The 15,818-nt window shown below is 39.0% G+C and overlaps 1 protein-coding gene across 1 annotated transcript in view; it reads left to right on the top strand.

Annotated features, from left to right (window-relative positions):
* LOC126154821 (G-protein coupled receptor GRL101-like) overlaps positions 1-15,818 on the top strand; it is a 354,933-nt gene that overhangs the window by 256,670 nt on the left and 82,445 nt on the right. Inside the window, exons 16-17 of the mRNA XM_049916187.1 lie at positions 11,373-11,444; positions 15,555-15,626. Coding sequence (XP_049772144.1) covers positions 11,373-11,444; positions 15,555-15,626 — 144 coding nt within the window. The remainder of the gene's footprint in view (positions 1-11,372; positions 11,445-15,554; positions 15,627-15,818) is intronic.

The following is a 15,818-nucleotide window of genomic DNA, read 5'->3' as shown; positions in this document are numbered from 1 at the left end:
TCATTTTCAAAATGATATCAGACATGTCATCTTACCTGAAAAAGGAAACAGTTTTTAAAATAAAGTTTAACCATTTCATGCATACAGCAATATTACCTTAATATATTCCTTTGTATCACATCACTGGGCAACACTCTTTCAGCTGGCTCCAGGACTTTATGATACTTCCACCATTCTATCAAGCTGAGTCAGCATCTCACCATAATGAATGAGATGTTGACCTCAAGAAAATGGAAAGAGTTTACAATTTTCTATCACAGATCCTGGACGTAATATTTTTCAGTAAGAGTCATTAAATCATGACAGTTGACTGCAGAATGATAGTTATTTGTTTCTAAATAATGACATTTTTAGTGTGTTATCTTAATAATCCTTGACCTTATGGTATGAATTATTTGAGAGGTATGCCTTAAGTAATTTCTGAGAGTATTGCAAGTTCTCTCAGTATTTTGCTGTCTGTGTGTGAAGGTAAATCTCATGAACTACTGTAGGCATTTTGATATGGTTTACACTAACAGTTAGACTGATTCATGAAAAGATTTGGGTGTATAATTTATTACTTCTATGCCAGACAGAGCCACAGATACTTAATGCTACCCATGTGAAGCTCAGATGATATGCTAATTTTAAATATTTGAATTTTAGTTGTTTCTTTATTCTCCTCGGGCAGTTTGTCATACAGTTTTATTCCCTTATAGAAAACATGGTTTGGCTCTTATTCCATATGATGAATGCTGCTGTTCATGAGACAATTGCTGATGGTGTTCTTGATGAACATTATTGATCCCCAGCTGTTTAAACTGATCTTGGATAAATCACATTATTCTTTTAAGTTAATTAGAATATTATGGTCTCACAGAATGTTGTCCTAAATGGCTCAGGTCATGTTTATCTCTAATGGGAAAGGAAGGGCGTCTGTGGGAAATAACCCTGCATTGAAAGTTCCTGGCAGATTAAAACTGTGTGCCTGACTGAGACTCGAACTCGGGACCTTTGCCATTCGCGGGCAAGTGCTCTACCATCTGAGCTACTGAAGCATGACTCACGCCCGGTCTTCACAGCTTTACTTCTGCCAGTATCTCATCTCCTACCTTCCAAACTTTACAGAAGCTCTCCTGCGAGCCTTGCAGAACTAGCACTCCTGAAAGAAAGGATACTGCGGAGACATGGCTTAGCCACAGCCTGGGCGATGTTTCCAGAATGAGATTTTCACTCTGCAGTGGAGTGTGCACTGATATGAAACTTCCTGGCAGATTAAAACTGTGCCCCCAACCGAGACTCGAACTCGGGACCTTTGCCTTTCACGGGCCAGTGCTCTACCATCTGAGCTACTGAAGCACAACTCATGCCTGGTCAGACACAGCTTTACTCCTGCCAGTATCTCATCTCCTACCTTCCAAACTTTACAGAAGCTCTCCTCCTTTCTTTCAAGAGTGCTAGTTCTGCAAGGTTCGCAGCAGAGCTTCGGTAAAGTTTGGAAGGTAGGAGACGAGATACTGGCAGAAGTAAAGCTGTGAGGACCGGACGTGAGTCATGCTTCGGTAGCTCAGATGGTAGAGCACTGGCCTGCGAAAGGCAAAGGTCCCGAGTTCGAGTCTCGGTGGGGCACACAGTTTTAATCTGCCAGGAAGTTTCATATCAGCGCACACCCCGCTGCAGAGTGAAAATCTCGTTCTGGAAACATCCCCCAGGCAGTGGCTAAGCCATGTCTCCGCAGTATCATTTCTTTCAGGAGTGCTAGTTCTGCAAGGTTCGCAGGAGAGCTTCTGTAAAGTTTGGAAGATTGGAGATGAGATACTGGCAGAAGTAATGCTGTGAGGACCGGGCGTGAGTGGTGCTTCGGTAGCTCAGATGGTAGAGCACTTGCCTGTGAAAGGCAAAGGTCCTGAGTTCAAGACTCGGTCAGGCACACAGTTTTAATCTGCTAGTAAGTTTCATATCAGTGCACACTCCGCTGCAGAGTGGAAATCTTATTCTGAACCCTGCATTGTCCTAACAGTTGTCATCCAAATAAGGAATTTTTACATGTAGTTTCCCATTAGATACAGTACAAGTACAGAAAGGGCAACAGCCTCAAAGGGTGCGGGGCATAGTCAGCAATTGATACTGTAATTGTAAACTGTTGAAGCTGCATTGGTAAAGTACCAGAACTTCAAGCGCTGATAGAAAGCACCGAAGCTGAAATTGTTACAGGTATGGAAAGCTGGCTAAAGCCAGAGATAAATTCTGCCGAAATTTTTACAAAGGCACAGATGGTGTTCAAAAAGAATAGATTGCATGCAACTGGTGGTGGTGTGTTTGTCACTGTCAGTAGTAGTTTATCCTGTAGTGAAATAGAATTGAATAGTTCCTGTGAATTATTATGAGTGGGGGTTATACTCAACAACCAAGCTAGGTTAATAATTAGCTCCTTTTACCGACCTACCGACTCAGCAGCATTAGTGGCAGAACAACTGAGGGAAAATCTGGAATACATTTCACATAAATTTCCTCAGCATGTTATAGTCTTAGGTGGAGATTTCAATGTACCAGATATAGAATGGGATACTCAGATGTTTAGGACGGGTGGTAGGGACAGAGCATCAAGTGACATTATACTGAGTGCGCTATCCGAAAATTTCCTCAAGCAATTAAACAGAGAACTGACTCATGGAGATAACATCTTGGACCTACTGATAACAAACATACCCAAACTTTTTGACTCTGTAAATGCAGAACAGGGAATCAGTGATCATAAGGCCATTGCAGCACCCCTGAATATGGAAGTAAATAGGAATATAAAAAAGGGAGGAAGGTTTAGCAAGGTTTGTTTAGCAAGAGTAATAGGAGGCAGATTTCAGACTACCTAACAGATCAAAATGAAAATTTCTGTTCCGACACTGACAATGTTGAGTGTTCTTGGAAAAAGTTCATGGCAATCATAAAATGTGTTTTAGACAGGTACATGCTGAGTAAAACTGAGGGGTGGGAAAAACCCACCATGGTTCAACAACAAAGTTAGGAAACTACTGCAAAAGCAAAGAGAGCTTCACTGCAAATTTAAACGCACCCAAAACCTCTGAGACAAACAGAAGCTAAACGATGTCAAAGTTAGCGTAAGGAGGGCTATGCGTGAAGCGTTCAGTGAATTTGAAAGTAAAATTCTATGTACCGACTTGGCAGAGAGTCCTAGGAAGTTCTGGTCTTATGTTAAATCAGTAAGCGGATCGAAACAGCATATCCAGGCACTCTGGGATGATAATGGCATTGAAACAGAGGATGACACACATAAAGTTGAAATACTAAACACCTTTTTCCAAAGCTGTTTCACAGAGGAAGACTGCACTGCAGTTCCTTCTCTAAATCCTCGCACGAACAAAAAAATGGCTGACATCAAAATAAGTGTCCAAGGAATAGAAAATCAACTGAAATCACTCAACAGAGGAAAGACCACTGGACCTGATGGGATACCAATTTGATTCTACACAGAGTACACGAAAGAACTTGCCCCCCTTCTAACAGCCGTGTACCGCAAGCCTCTAGAGGAACGGAAGGTTCCAAGTGATTGGAAAAGAGCACAGGTAGTTCCAGTTTTCAAGAAGGGTCGTCGAGCAGATGCCCAAAACTATAGGCCTATATCTCTGACATCAATATGTTGTAGAATTTTAGAAAATGTTTTTTGCTCTCGTATCATGTCACTTCAGGAAACCCAGGATCTGCTCTGTAGGAATCAACATGGATTCCGGAAACAGTGATCATGTGAGACCCAACTCGCTTTATTTGTTCATGAGACCCAGAAAATATAGATACAGGCTCCCAGGTAGTTGCCATTTTCCTTGACTTCCAGAAGGCACTCGATACAGTTCCGCACTGTCGCCTGATAAACAAAGTAAGAGCCTATGGAATATCAGATCAGCTGTGTGGCTGGATTGAAGAGTTTTTAGCAAACAGAACACAGCATGTTGTTCTCGTTGGAGAGACGTCTACAGACGTTAAAGTAACCTCTGACGTGCTACAGGGGAGTGTTATGGGACCATTGCTTTTCACAATATATATCAATGACCTAGTAGATAGTGTCGGAAGTTCCATGCGGCTTTTTGCGGATGATGCTGTAGTATACAGAGAAGTTCCAGCATTAGAAAATTGCAGCAAAATGCAGGAAGATAGGCACTTGGTGCAGGGAGTGGCAACTGGCCCTTAACATAGACAAATGTAATGTATTGCGAATGCATACAAAGAAGGATCCTTTATTGTATGATTATATGATAGCAGAACAAACACTGGTAGCAGTTACTTCTGTAAAATATCTGGGAGTATGCGTACGGAATGATTTGAAGTGGAATGATCATATAAAATTAATTGTTGGTAGGAGGGGGGGGGGGGGGTGCCAGGTTGAGATTCATTGGGAGAGTCCTTAGAAAATGTAGTCCATGAACAAAGCAGGTGGCTTACAAAACACTCGTTCGACCTATACTTGAGTATTGCTCATCAGTGTGGGATCCGTCCCAGGTTGGTTTGACAGAGGGGATAGAGAAGATCCAAATAAGAGCAGTGCATTTCATCACAGTGTTATTTGGTAAGCGTGATAGCATTACAGAGATGTTTAGCAAACTCAAGTGGCAGACTCTGCAAGAGAGGTGCTCTGCATCGTGGTGTTGCTTGCTGTCCAGGTTTTGAGAGGGTGTGTTTCTGGATGAGGTACCGAATATATTGCTCCCCCCTACTTATGCCTTGCAAGGAGATCACGAATGTAAAATTAGAGAGATTTGAATGCACATGGAGGCTTTCCGGCAGTCATTCTTCCTGCAAACCATACGCAACTGGAACAGGAAAGGGAGGTAATGACAGTGGCACGTAAAGTGTCCTCCACCACACACCAATTGGTGGCTTGCGGAGTATAAATGTAGATGTAGATGTAGATTACACCTTAGGGCCCAGACTTTTCTTGTGTATATTAATGACCTTCTGTCAGTAACATTACTGGATGCTATGTTTGTTTGGTTTGCAGGTGATACTAACAATGCTATAAATAATAAATCAAATAAGTTTTAGAAAGAGGTGTTAATGACATTTCTGTGGACATAAATGGATGGTTTCTAGCCAGTTATTTCTCATGTAAATTCAGAAAGACAGACTATTTGCAATTCAGAACTTGTAATAGGTTCACAGTGTTGAATTTTATAGAATATGTAGTTTTGCATGTACTTTGTTCTTGTTTAAGAAACAGTATGTGATGTCACCCTAAATGGTTCAAGTAATACAAAAAGGGATACCACACCATCTTCATTCAGAGAAATTACTATAGGAATCTCCCAAGATTCAATCATTGGTGCACTACTGCACTGGTTGTAGATGATACAAATATTGTTGTGAAGCTCAGCAAAGAATCATCAACAGAGAAAATAGTAAATGATGTTTGTGTGAAAATTACTGAATGGTTTTACTTTAAATTTTGAAAAAAACACAGCTCATATAATTTTGTACAGTCAAAAATAACCTACCGCCTATTAACCTAATGCACCAAATAGAAATTATATGCAATGTAGAAAATTCCAAGTTCTTCTGTCTGCATAATGATGAAAATGTAAAGTGGAGAAGCCATATAGTACATCTGCTAAAACATTTAGGTTCAGATAAGCTACTTTTGCCACATGAATAACTGGCAACGTCAGGGATATATAGGTCATTAAGTTAACATTTTTTGCATATTTTCATGTGGTGATGGCTTATAGGATAATAGCTTATAGGATAATATTCTGGGATAACATGTCATTGAGGCAAAAAATATTCACATCAAGAAAAGTAATTAGAATTATGTGTAGGGATTACACATGGAAACCTGTGGCCATCTCTGTAAGCAACTGGTAATGTTAACCACAGCCTCACAGTGCATTTATTCGCTTATGAAATATGTGATCAACAATGCATCTGAGTTTGACTGTAATAAAGATATTCACAAATACTACACTAGAAGGAAACATTATATGCATTATTCTTTAATGAATCTAACTTTGGTACAGAAAGTGGTGAAATATGCAGTTATAAAACTCTTTGATATCTGACAGATAGTGGAAATGTTTTCAAATGTAGATTAAAGATGTTTCTCCTTACCAGTGCGCACACACCTGCGGGGTGTGTGTGTGTGTGTGTGTGTGTGAGAGAGAGAGAGAGAGAGAGAGAGAGAGAGAGAGAGAGAGAGAGATCTATGGAAACAGTGCTGTCTCAAGGAGAGAGGGGAGGGGGGAGCCTCTTCATATCTGCATAACTATTGCAACCTACATCCAGTTCAATCTGTTTAGTGTATTCAAGTGTTGGTTTCCCTCTACAATTTTTGTCAATTACACTTCATGTCATTATGAAATTAACAATTCCTTGATTCTCCAGAATGTGTCCTACAAACAATCCTTTCTTTTAGTCAGTTGGTGCCACAAGTTTCTTTTTTCCCCAGTTTGATTCAGTACCTTCTCATTTGTTATTCTATCTATCCATCTAATCTTAAGCATTCTTCTGTAGGGTTTCATTTCAAAAGTTTCTATTTTTTTCTTGCACGAATTGCTTATTGTCCATGTTTCACTTCCACACAAGGCTACACTCTAGACAAATATCTTCAGAAAAGAGTTGCTAACACTTAAATTTGACATTAGATGTTCACAAATTCCTCTTTTTCATAAAAATTTTTCTTGCTATTGCCAGTCTGCATTTTATACCCTAGTGCTTCAGCTATTTATCAGTTATTTTGCTGCCCAAATGATAAAACTCACTTTTAGTGTTTCATTTCCTAATCTAATCCCCTCAGCATCACCTGATTTACTTTCACTGTGTTCCATTATCCTAGTTTTACTTTTATTTATGTTCATCTTATACTCTCTTTTCAAGACACTATCACTCCAGCTAACTGCTCTTCCATCTCTTTAGCTGTCTCTAAGAGACTTACGATACCATCAGCATTCGCAACTGGTGGAGGCTGACCGTGGGGAACCTGGAGGAACTTTGGACTCAGAAAATTTTTGCTCGGTTTGATGAGTAGCCCTGAAATATGATCATGTGTAATGCTAAGTTTGAAATGCAAGCAAGTAGATTTTTTTTCGTTTTATATCACCTATGTTTGATAATATCAACATTACCAATAAATCCCAGAATGAGATTTTCACTCTGCAGCGGAGTGTGCGCTGATACGAAACTTCCTGGCAGATTAAAACTGTGTGCCCGACCGAGACTCGAACTCGGGACCTTTGCCTTTCGCGGGCAAGTGCTCTACCATCTGAGCTACCGAAGCACCACCCACGCCCGGTACTCACAGCTTTACTTCTGCCAGTACCTCGTCTCCTACCTTCCAAACTTTACAGAAGCTCTCCTGCGAACCTTGCAGAACCAGCAGTCCTGAAAGAAAGGATGTTGCGGAGACATGGCTTAGCCACAGCCTGGGGGATGTTTCCAGAATGAGATTTTCACTCTGCAGCTGAGTGTGCGCTGATACGAAACTTCCTGGCAGATTAAAACCGTGGTACTGGCAGAAGTAAAGCTGTGAGTACCGGGCGTGAGTCGTGCTTCGGTAGCTCAGATGGTAGAGCACTTGCCCACGAAAGGCAAAGGTCCTGAGTTCGAGTCTCGGTCGGCCACACAGTTTTAATTTGCCAGGAAGTTTTGTATCAGTGCACACTCCGCTGCAGAGTGAAAATCTCATTCTGGAAACATACCCCAGGCTGTGGCTAAACCATGTCTCCGCAATATCCTTTCTTTCAGGAGTGCTGGTTCTGCAAGGTTTGCAGGAGAGCTTCTGTAAAGTTTGGAAGGTAGGAGACGAGGTACTGGCAGAAGTAAAGCTGTGAGTACCGGGCGTCAGTCGTGCTTCGGTAGCTCAGATGGTAGAGCACTTGCCCGTGAAAGGCAAAGGTCCCGAGTTCGAGTCTCGGTCGGGCACACAGTTTTAATCTGCCAGGAAGTTTCATTACCAATAAATGTTTTAAAAATTATTCCATTCGATCTTAGCATGGTGGTACAGAAACCTTATTATTGCTGCTATTTAAAAAACAGTCTTAGGTTGCATATGTTCGTTATTAACTCAAGAACAATAAATTTTGCCGCGGTAGTGCATCATCAGGTTACATCATGGAGGTGATGACAGGCATTGTAGCACAGAACGAGGCCTTATGCACAAAATGTAAACACGGCCATACATAGAATGATTCTGGAGGCTCAGCTGTATTGACATAGTGCATTCAGATTGTCATATGGCAGTGGCACCATTTATGTAACTCTACTTTACTAAATAGCTAGAGAGGCCGCAGACCTAGTGCCATCTGCAAATTGTACTTCGGTGCCTGTAACAGACATCTCCAAGTTCAAGGTGCAGGTAGAACAACATAAGACTGCATGTGTGAGAAGTATGTCGAAACCTGCCCCTGACAAGCCGAACTCACCTTCTGTATCCTTGTCTGTGAGGTGCATACTATGCACATTCATCGTGCAGACAGTATTGCAGACCTTGGCTTTCTGACCCAACTTCCGACAATGTGAACACTTAACCTTCTGGAAAGAACACTGTTGACATTTATATGTTACAAAACAATTTGAACAGGAGGATAACTTTCTGGGGGTCAGAGACCCAATGTGTCCAGGAGGCGTGGGATAGTTTCCAGTGTCATTGTGATTTTGGAACAAGAGCTGTTCAAACCTTGTAAGGTTGCTGAGTCATAAAGACCTGCAACAGATCCTATAGGGCCACTGACTATATCTTATTGTTCAAATGCCAAACTGAGCAGCAAACAGCCACCCACAGAGGTGTCATTTAATTTTGGTAAGTCACTTCAAAGACCCTCACCTGGTGAATGGACCAAGGTCATACCACACACTGAGTATTCTGCACATGATTGATGACAGCATTTTGGCACTGAAATATGCAATATTGTGACAATCCCTGCAACTTTGTGATCCACTCATGATAGCTTTGGGCATTTTTTTAGTGCAACTAAAAATTCTGTGGCATGCTGCTACTGCACAAATTTGAGAATCAAAATAGTCTTCCAGCTTGTCCTTAAGTTGTGCATATGTCAGTTCACTGGACTCCACCACTGGGTTAAGTGGTTGGAGCAGTCTGTACATTTCTGCTCTTGAACATGCTAGTAAAAAAGCATTTGATGGGTGTCACTTGTTATTCCACAGGCCACAAAACGTTTTTCTGACCACTCGTTGTAGTTCATCCATGGTTGCAATTTATTGTCAAAGCTGGGAAACGGTGGCAGCATTGGCCAGAGCCACTTGATCGTGACATCAGTCCTGAAGAGATGATTGGAAACTATTTCTGGTCCAATGATGATGCAGGCTAATATATCCAAAAGCAGTTTCTAGGTCTGTTGCATATTTTGTAATAGTAAAAGTACTTGAGTAGACACATTCTATTGGGAAAAGCCATATTGGAAACTGAAAACATACAATTAGTAGAATTGCATATGTAAATTATACACCCAAAACCCAAGAAACTTGTGAAAGCATCTTTATACAAGGTAACTACACTAGAAATGTATGCAAACTCAAAGGTCCAACATCCACATCGCCACTGAATGTGGTAACCAAAGTGGAACCAAGCATGCTAATTAAGAATCACAGGCATTAATGTACAACCAGCAATTTTATTGCAACAATGAACATTCAGTGAATATATAATGATAAATACATAATGACTGTTACCTGGGGACAAATGTCCTGGCAAGTCTGAATGATTCACTAAGTAAATTGTTCCTGAACAAATTCCTCAAGGAAATGAGAAAGTCATTGGTCAACCAATTCAAAAAGTATGAATGATTAATACTGATATTCAAAGACCTGCAGAACATAAATCATTGACTGTAACTACTGAATGTTCACTCAAATTCTAAGTCAATTTGAGCTGTATTCTGCCTCTGAATACTGAGTGCAATGAGCCAGTAGTTGTAAGAGAACAATGGCTTCTGTGTTGATGGCTCAGCTCCTCGTAGTGGTGCTTCTGTGATGCTCATCTGGGACCTGAGCTTCAGTCAGCACTGGCCCCTCTGGTGCTGGGGAGTTCACTTATGCACATGCCAGGCAAATAATTGCTCACTCTTTGTACCAGCAGTGACATGATCAGAGTAACCTTTGACTGTAGTGCCATCTATAGCAAAAAAGACACTACAGAAAACAATTCTGACACAATGAGTTTCTGTAGATCCATCCTTAAGCTAGCTCGCAAACATGCTGGTATTTGTATATTGGTTGAAGTGTTCATTTACATCAATGTACACTGGTCCATGTTGTGATGCTGCTGATAGACGGGTACCCTGGCAACCTGTCGGTCTTGGGTGCATTGCTGAGTAGTTGCTGTCACATGACATAGTGTTAACAAACATATTCTTTTTTAAGTTCATGACAGTTTTCAGTCCTTGTTTTTTTGTGAACAAATGAATTCATTCTGATGAATTACATGTTGAATGCAAACAACTTTATTGCTGGATCTGAAGTGACTCTTGTGAGATGTTACATTAATTCAGTGTCAGAAACTCCAAGACTGAATATAATTCTTTCATCAATAATTGATGAATGACACAGCCAGCCGTATTCACCAACTGTCATTCTATGGTTGTGTAGTTCAGAAGATCCAACATGAATAAAATAACTTTCATTAATATTTGCAGAGTTATCCTGAATGGTGTGAATACTATCCATCTCAGTAATAAAACCATGAAATTTTATTTTTATTGCTGAGTATGGATTTATGAACAACTAGTTTGGAAGGTAGGAGACGAGGTACTGGCAGAATTAAAGCTGTGAGGACGGGGCGTGAGTCGTGCTTGGGTAGCTCAGTCAGTAGAGCACTTGCCCGCGAAAGGCAAAGGTCCCGAGTTTGAGTCTCGGTCCGGCACACAGTTTTAATCTGCCAGGAAGTTTCAACTAGTTGAAAAGTTTAGCAATCATTTTGTTACAAATGTAATATAGTTTACAAATTATCTTTGTTGCAGCAGCAGTTACGACAGGACATTTAATGTTTGATGAATTTATAATGTTGATTGATTCATTGGTAGAACACAGGAAACAGAGTAAGTTAAAAGATTCCCCCTCCCCCCCCCTCCCACCTCATCTCCCTCTCTCTCTCTCTCTCTCTCTCTCTGTGTGTCTCTCTCTCTCTCTCTCTCTCTCTCTCTCTCTCTCTCTCTCTGTGTGTGTGTGTGTGTGTGTGTGTGTGTGTGTGTGAGAGAGAGAGAGAGAGAGAGAGAGTGTGTACATGAGTTGTATATTTTTTAACAAGTTGCTTGTAGTATCCATCTGCAGTTGGATTTGTAGCATCCCAACAATGTTTTAAGCGATTGAACTTTTTAACTGTAGACATCTAATTTTCAATTTAAAGAGAGTAAATAGTCATTTTTCTCTTTTTTTTCTAGTCATCTACATGGTAACAACATCCAGAGCTTAGAGCCAATGGGCTTTTATGGTCTCTCTTCACTGAAAGCACTGTAAGTTTTTATTTCATTACTGCTATAATATACTACTGTATATTTAATGAGTCAGAAATGATGATTTTAATTTCAGTGGCTATAATAATCATCAAGATTTCTTCCAATAAAGAGTAGCTATCCTGGTCGTATTTATACTGGACGAGACCTTGTGTTTCAGTAGAGAAAAATTTTGTCACATCTGCTACCTAAATGCTTTACAAGAATGTTGAAACTATTAGCCCAACAATGAAGTAGTCTCAAACATTCAATAACAATAATGTGCTTACAGGAAATAAGAGCAAGTTAGTACATTTTTGTTAGTTAACTTATGTTCAAAAATATTACAAAATGATAAACTGATGCTGAATGAGGTAACTTACAGCAGATATATTTTGACACATTATGAAATCTCTTTCTGTAGAGGTACCACCTTTTAGGAATACACCTATTATTTGTTAGGAAGGTTAGCCTTCAACTGTCATATTGGTATATAGTCTAATAACAGATATGTGTAACTGTTATATTGCTATATAGTCCAGTAACAGATATGTGTACAATGAAAACCCTGAACAACAGAAATATTCATTCTGATAAAGAGAGGACAGGAGGAGGATGTGTGTACATTTAATTAAGAGATGAATGAATTTAATGCACTGCCATGTGTAACATTACTGCTGGGAATGTTAGAAAATATGACTATTTCAAACTACTAAATAGTAACATTCACTTCAAAATCTCATTGAGTGGTCTCTCCAAAAAAGAATGATAAAAAAGGTTCCTCCACCAGGTACCATACACGACGTGCTTTTACCAAAAATTTTGACTGAAACTAATAAGAATGAAAATGTTAGCAAAGTTCTTGGGTCTTGTAAACTCAATGGTAGAATTTAATTCAACTTTTAGATCTTCATACCTGCTTTGTTGCTGATGTCCTGTTGTTCATGCTATGTTGCTGTAAGGAAGTGTAGCCATCTTGCCACGCTGTAGAAACCGTCAATGAAAGTTCAGAAGTTACAGTGATTTCTTTTGTTATTGTGTAGGTGGTGCAATTGGTGTTAAAAACTGACTGCACCTTGACTCTCTGAAAACTGGTTAGGGAAACTGGCTACAATCTGTGTAATGACAGTGCTGTTTCACTTCTATTTGTAGTTTTAGTAACAATCCATAGTATTGTTTAAGACGCAAATTTCCAAACCTGTAATCCAAAATTAACACACAGAGATAAACTGTGGACAGTATAATTTAAGTACATTATTTCCTGATGAGTATATATAAGTAGTTTGTGAAATAAATAATTTAGAAGGGTGAAACAAGATAATAATGGAAATTAACAAGGTAAACTTCATTTGATTAATTGACAAGTAAAATATAATTTGTGTTATTTTCCTAATATAAATTGGAGTTAAAATCAAATATTTTTTCATTTAATAGTAGCCACATAGTTCAAAATGAATACTAGGGCCAAAAATCAGTATATGTTTACATTTGTTATGAAGAACTGCATAATTTCTCTTTAATTATAAACGATGTTGCAAGTATTTTGCATTGATGACCTATTATACTGCAAACTTTGATGAAATAATGCATATAATTCAAATAGAATAGGAGGCAAATATAAATTCTAGTGCACATTGGCAGTCGTTAAAGAAGTTAGCTAATTAGTGGCTTCAGTGTTAACAGAAAAAATTCCTACCAGTTTCAGTCTGGATATTAAGTATACTTGAATTCGATGTAGTTGGGGTTGAGTTGTTTGGGGAAGGAGACCAGACAGCGAGGTCATCGGTCTCGTCGGATTAGGGGAGGATGGGGAAGGAAGTAGGCCATGCCCTTTCAAAGGAACCATCCCGGCATTTGCCTGGAGCGATTTAGGGAAATCACGGAAAACCTAAATCAGGTTGGCCGGACGTGGGATTGAACCGTCGTCCTCCCAAATGCGAGTCCAGTTCGATGTAGTCTTGAGGTTTCTATTTGGCTTCTAACCAAAACTTCCTTATTAACTGCTGTATAAGTCAGATAGTAATTAATATCAAATTGCAATAGTCAAATATTTTACAGTATTCTACATGTGTATATGAGGCTTAAATGGCTCTCCAGAGAGAGTTCTGTAACCCATGTTTTGTTTGTAAACTGTTTTTGTATGAAATTAAGGCTACTAAGATAAAATACAGTTCCATATATGTAACAGAAGCATGAAGTTGGTATATCTAACATACAGTATTCAGTTTTTCATTTTTGTACAGAATTTGTGTATCACTGTAACTTTCTTCTTATCAAATATTCTACTTTCGATGAACGCATTTCGGTGTAAACTATTACATAGCTGTTTAAATTTGATGAATTCATTATGGTATCAAAGTGTGCATGCAGGTTGTAAATATAAGAAAAAGGAAAAAAAGTTACTAGTTCAAAGTGTAAGTCACTCATAAAATGGAGAAAAGAGTAGTGACTGAAACATTGGTTGACTAGGCTAAGAGAATCTGTGAACCATAGTACTTGGAGGACAAACTCAGTCATTAAAGAACTTCTTTCAGAATAAATGACTACTCTGACAAAGAGGTAAATAGAGCACCACACTTTAAAATATCTGAGCTTCTAGTTCAATAAGAAGCAACTATAGGTAAAGTTTTCCTCTGATTCATAAGAACACTTATGGATTGCATCAGCAGAGTACTCAGAGAAAGGCACTTGAACGTTTAAACACTGTGAAGGACTTCCAACCAATGCTTGCCACAGGACAAATATTTAAAAAATCCCTTGAACATGTGGTCTGGTGTACATAGGAACTACAATGAAAATCTTTAAGGAACACAAGAGCAATCATTACTTGAGCAACACAGATAAATAGACAGTAGCATCTCATACACTGGGACCAGGGAACCATCGAATTCATTTTCTCGAATACTATGGTTTTATCAAGATCAAATTATTGCTACACTCAGATGTACAGAAAGGCACCAGAAATCCTAAAGCACAAAAACAACTTCAATAGAAAAGAAGGATTAAAATTAGACAAATTGCAGCTCTTGGTGCTAAATAAAGCAAAGGGTGCCAACTCTTCCCAACTAAGAGCTCAGAAATACATGTCAGCCCAACTCTGCAATATTAAGTGGCAGTTTGGTAATAGCAAGTGTTGACTGTTGCATGTATACATATAAACAGTTTGGTTAACTGAGCGTATTTGAGGTGCAGTGGTTAGCACACTGTACCCACATTCGGGAGGCCAATGGTTCAAACCAGCGTCCGGCCATCCTGATTTAGGTTCTCTTGATTTCCATAAATCACTTCAGGCAAGAGCCAGGATGTTTTCTTTGAAAGGGCATGGCCAATTTCCTTCCCCATCCTTGCCTAATCCAAGCTTGTGCTCTATCTCTAATGACCTTGTTGTCGATGTGACATTAAACACTAATCTCCTCCTCCTACTCCTCCTGCTCCTTCTTTGAGATTTTAACTGTCTGAATCATTATAGCCTCAAATGGTGTTTCCAGTATTAGAATATGTGAAATTTTAGGCAGAGAAGTACATCTTGGGCAACAGCCAATGACGATAAAACAAGAGTCACCAGAGACAAACATATAACTGTTCATGATACAATGGCTTGTACTTTGAAAATGTAACTACTGTACAGTAAAGTAAGGACAGGTAACTCATTCAATCACAAATGACAGCAGTTACAGCCTCCAACATACTTTTAGATTTCATTCCCAATTAGTCCTGTCATGACTTTCTTGACAAGGGACATGAGGTGACAATCCTGATTAGCAATAAATAGATTTTATCTCTTGTGATGAATTATGTAAATGAATGTGTGTGCCATATTTGTTAGTGATTATGTCTGCTGATAAGTATATTATTCTTTTACTATCTACATTTTATTGTATTTTCACATTGGGTGTTTTTTGTAAGACATTTTACCATTTGAAACTAAAAGCTTAGGTTAGGAGTTGTGAAATGTTTTTGTATTAATTTGGCATTTACTTGTTTGACTCTTTATAAAGCTTACATATTTAATTTGATAAGACTTTGTCTACCCATTCATAATATAATTTCAACAAAGTTTGTATCTTGTAATAATTGTTAAATCAGCAGAAACTTCCAGATGATGATGATTATTATTGTTCCCTTCTGCAGTGATCTTAAACGCCAAAGGATAAGCAACATTTCCCACGGTGCTTTCATTGGGCTACGTAACTTAGTGACACTGTGAGTATGTGGAAGGTGAAAAACAGTTTACAGTATTATATGAACTGCTTACAGTGCCCTCTCTTTTATTGCTGCTATGTATAAGGTTATATAAGTATCAAACAATGGAAACTGCAGGATGGAATAATTACAAAGGATAGATTGCTACTCACCATATAGATCACATGTTGAGTTGCAGACAGGCACAACAAA

Source organism: Schistocerca cancellata, chromosome 2 (assembly GCF_023864275.1).
Source record: "Schistocerca cancellata isolate TAMUIC-IGC-003103 chromosome 2, iqSchCanc2.1, whole genome shotgun sequence".
Lineage (NCBI taxonomy): Eukaryota > Metazoa > Arthropoda > Insecta > Orthoptera > Acrididae > Schistocerca > Schistocerca cancellata.
The sequence above is the reverse complement of the archived record's forward strand: the minus strand, read 5'-3'. Positions and strand labels throughout refer to the sequence as shown.